Source organism: Phalaenopsis equestris, unplaced genomic scaffold, assembly GCF_001263595.1.
Source record: "Phalaenopsis equestris unplaced genomic scaffold, ASM126359v1 Scaffold000383, whole genome shotgun sequence".
Taxonomy (NCBI): Eukaryota; Viridiplantae; Streptophyta; class Magnoliopsida; order Asparagales; family Orchidaceae; genus Phalaenopsis; species Phalaenopsis equestris.
In genome coordinates, this window is record NW_018164825.1 from 51953 (window position 1) to 56634 (window position 4682).

Sequence of the window (4682 nt, forward strand, 5' to 3'; positions counted from 1 at the left end):
AGAGGTGGAGGTGAAGTGTGGTGGGGTGGAAGGAAAGGAATACGATAAGAATAGATTGTGGGGGCAGATTCCTGCAACAACAGGTGGTTTCCTAGAGTGGTTGCAGGGATCCAAGGAAGAGGGGTAGGGAGGAAGATGGGAGAGGATACAACACCACTTCGGAGCGGGATACAACTAAAGCACCACCTGTCGTCGAGTACAACTCTAACAAGGGAAAAGGAGACTCCCATGGAGAATCTGAAAACAACAATCAAACATAACCTAACTCTAATCTCAGCAAACAACATATATATAAGACGCCCACAAAAAATTAAAATAAAAAAATAAAATAAAATAAAAGCAGAATAGGAAAGATTGCGGAAGGACTGGGCGACTTTGCTGCCCTGTTTTGGGCCTAGATCGGGACTTCTTGGAACCGACTGAACCGGTTCCCTGCCCCAGTGAGTTGGCCCCTAGCCCCGCATCATAAAATTTATATTTTAATCTAGGTAATGAATATTAATTAGCTTATAACATTTAACTTTCTCTCGAAGGCTTACATGAAGTACAACATATCATATCATAATTTGTCCTTTTGTATATAACACAGTCATCTCAAGCGCCTTGTTCAGTTGTACCGTTATGATGCATTAATGTCAATAATCTTTTTGAAGGCTATCACATCAGTGATGTGAAGACAGAAACCTCTGTATGTGGATACAAACATCCCTATCTCGAACCATAAGTGGTAACTCCATCATTTTGCATGCATGTACAGGTATGCTATACATCCACCTATGCAGGATAAAATTTACGTAAACAATTATGATATCAAATGAAATCATTTATTTTATTTAGATTATGAGAAAAACTACCTGTATTAGGAAGAGATAAATCATTGAAGGATCGTTTACGGTAACATCATCTCATGCATTTTAATGTTTAGGAATCATACATATCACAATTAACTGTATCAAGTTCAGGAGAAGTGAGACATCACTCTAATATAGAAATGGGATAACATACCTTAGCTTTTGATTCATCAATCCATCCTTGGATACCACATTTTTAGCACAATACCTATAATGCTATATAATCACATGTAAGATGTGTACATTAATTTTGAATCTTTGCTTGGTGATTCATTTCCTGGTTCCTAACCATAAAGCCTTGTGTTCAATCTTCGCTTCCTAAACCGTTGATTAGGTGTTCATTTCTTTTTGGCTATTGTATCAAATGTATTGTCTCTTTTAGTGATTGTTTTTTAAATCCTATAATTGACATTATGCCTTTTTATAAATAACATTGGATATGTTTCTAAATGTTGATTAAATTTTCAAAATTTTAAAGTATTCATAGAATCATTTACTTCTTTTTTATTTATTAATATTTATACACCTAAATTAAATATATGAATCTATATCTAAGTTTACTTGCTTTCATTCTTTACATTAGTAATTCTAATTTTGCTCAATTTTTCTAGTAAAATTTCAGTTTTCCCCTTAATATAAATTAAATCTTAGAAATCTATTTAGCAAATATACAAATGTACAAATCATCCTTAGTTTAGATTCATTAATTTTTTTTCTTAACGTAAGATTTTCTATACATTCATTAAGAAGTTTTAGATTTCAAAATCCAATATTTAAACCCTAGAAATATTTTAAATAAAATGTGATATTTTTACATATAAATTAGTTCTAAGTTTCTCCAATCTAATTTCTTGAAGGGAAGAAGAAACATGATTTAAATTTTATCTTGTTTTAATAGAGTGGTATAAAGTGTTGTGGAGATGAGAATGCTTAGGTGGATTTGGCTTTACACTTAGATACAAAATGCGAAATGAATATATCCTTGATAGGGTTGGCGTAGCTCCTGTGGCGAACAAAATTAGTAGAGTCGTCTTAGATGGCTTGGTCACATTAAACATCGACCATTCGATGATGCGGTTAGGAGTATAGATGTTTTAGATCCGACTTATGTTAAGAAAGGCAGAGGCAGGCCTAGAAAGATTTAGGCATATTGTATAAAAACTGATCTTAATTTATTATAATTAAATGAAAATATGACATTCAATAGGACGCAATGGAGAAAAGGATTCATGTAGCCGACCCCACTTAGTGGGATAAAGACTTGTTGTTGTTGTTGTTTTAAGTCAAAGAGGAGGAAGAAGAGGAAGAAGAAAAGAGTTTCATTGCTTCACTTTCTCCTTTCTATACTTTTCTTATGCTTGGCGGCCCTTGTTCCGCTTGACTTCTCCACATATAGCTGCTAACATTTTTGACCTTTGCTTCTCGTGTTCCCTATTATATCACTTATGAATCTATTGATCTCCTCACCTGCTCATGCCTACTCTTCACCTACTCACTCTTTTCCCATGCACGTGTCCATCTTTCCATAGCATTTGTTGACTATATATGATATATATTTTGGTATATTTATTCTTTATTTTTTATAATAAATATAACCAGCATACTTTAAAATATATAAATGTTATTTATAACATTTTATGTTTACACATCCAATTTATCATTAATAAAAAATGATTTCCACAAATTCTTCTCCCGTTTACTTCTCAAAATTTATCCTTCACATAAGTGATTTTTTGTTTATTTTCAGAAAGTCACTGATGTTAAATCAACCCAATTTAAACCTCTTGATTAAATCCGAGAAGATTTAGTTAAAAATTAAAATTATTTATTCAATGTTATTATTAATTATTTTTTTAAATATATAATTATATGGGTTTTTGCAACTATGATGAAGATGAAGATGTCATCCATACAAAAGCTTGGTTTGCTTTCAAAAAGGAAATAAAAAAAAGAATAAAAATAAAAAACAGAACAAGATATATGGCGGGAATGCTCACATTAGTCCTTCCCAACACCTTTATTTGTCTCGTGACTCATAGTATTTCTTTGATAAAGCTGGTTTATTTTGATAAATTGATGGAGAAATCATTATTTCTTCACGCTTTATGAATATCATTTTTTGTGCTTATGTAATTTAATTCTACTTTTTTGTCCTTTTTTAACGAATGCATTAATACGTTTCTAGCAAAGCTTTACTCTCACATGTCATAATCCTGCAAAGTCTGTTATTGCATACTTCCAGCGGTCCTGTTGATTGTCCTTTCCTTCTGTTGCATCAGATCCGTGGGAGTAAACTTCATAACAAAGTCAGGTACATCACCTCTGTGTCTTATGGTTAATGTATGCTAGAAGAATCTCGACAGCAAACACTTATAATTATTTACTACTATGTTTGGTCAACACAGCTGCTTTGATTGCATTTACAATAAAAGCCTGTCCTCCATTAGTTTAGCATGTCCTCCTTAGGAATATTTTTCATCGACCGAGATAGCTACTTTTTATTTTAAAATAGTGTTGCTTTGTTTAAAATTTTATATCTTTTATGGTATTGACAGAGCACAAGTCAGTCAGAAAGCATGGTTTGTAGGTTTCCTACCATTTGTTTTTAGGTGAATATAAGTACTCTGCTGTATATTGACCTAGATACATGTCATTTGTAGCTTTGAAAGGTTAAAAGTCTCAGTGTATTGTGTGTTTATGTTTGAGAGGTTATAACACATGGATCTGTTCCGTAGTAATTTGAGCTGGTTTCCTTGTTCTCTGACATTAATCTGCCATTAAATATTTAATACTCTACCATGCTTTGTGAATTTATTTGCAACCATGGTATCACATTCTCACGCCTATGATTTATTTTTCCTTCTTTTATTTGAATTACTGAAGCAATATCACATAGAGATTGTTGCAATTGTTTATTATGTTCCAGATCCAAGCTAATGAGGTCCACTTCCAACTTGTAAGATTTTACAAGTGGGTTTGAGGATTGAACTGAAGTTTCAAGCTAGGTCTTATTGCAAAGGCTCTTTGTCAAAATAGTGCTGCAAGTTTATGTGTACACTCCTATTCACGAACTTTTAACCCAATATAATATCCAAATATAAGATATGGATACTCATTCCAATCAAAGTATTATGGTGCTGTAGTTTTTTTCTGATATTTAGGATTAGGATGATGATCACAAGGGCTGAAGTTTGGATAATGATGTCAACTTTAAACTTGTAAGATTCTACACTGAAATTATAGTGTTGTTGACCTCATTTTTGTGAGGTCTTCTCTTCTCCTCCTTAGGAGCCTAGGATCTAGCTCTAGGAGTTCCTATTGACCGTCCTAGAAAACTAGAATTGAGACTCACCCTTTTAGAAATTCTAACCACTTCCTATTTTTCTTTGATGTCCTGCATTTATGGCACAAGACCATCGTCTTACGAAAGAGTGGTTATGGGCTATTTTGTGAAGACTCAGGGGAAAAGTTTCCAATAGGACTCAAAGCCTTAGGAAAACATTCGTCATGACTTTTTCGTCACATACACACACAAAATGCACATAATTCAATGAATTGCAAAGATCGGACTTTAATTGAGCCTAAAAGATAGGTGAAAATGCAAACTTCTCCGGACGACCTCCGACGACAAAATGGACTGTGCCAACGCATCCGAGATACCAATTTTAGTAGGAAATGACACCCATTTTGCCATATTTTCGGCACGAGAAAATTGACACGCAAATCGGTGAATTCGTCGAAGCAACCTCTGACGGCGAAATGAACTGCGCCGGAGCGTCCGGAATGTCGAAATTACCTAAGGATGACATCCATTTTTTTTTGCTAGGGCGC

At 33.7% G+C, this 4682-nt stretch overlaps 1 protein-coding gene across 2 annotated transcripts in view; it reads left to right on the forward strand.

Annotated features, from left to right (window-relative positions):
• The window catches only part of LOC110026605 (AT-rich interactive domain-containing protein 4-like), a 61979-nt gene that overhangs the window by 30741 nt on the left and 26556 nt on the right, over positions 1 to 4682 (forward strand). For both annotated transcript variants that reach the window (XM_020727605.1, XM_020727606.1), the window contains exon 7: positions 3131 to 3162. In XM_020727605.1, the coding sequence (XP_020583264.1) occupies positions 3131 to 3162 (32 nt within the window). The remainder of the gene's footprint in view (positions 1 to 3130; positions 3163 to 4682) is intronic.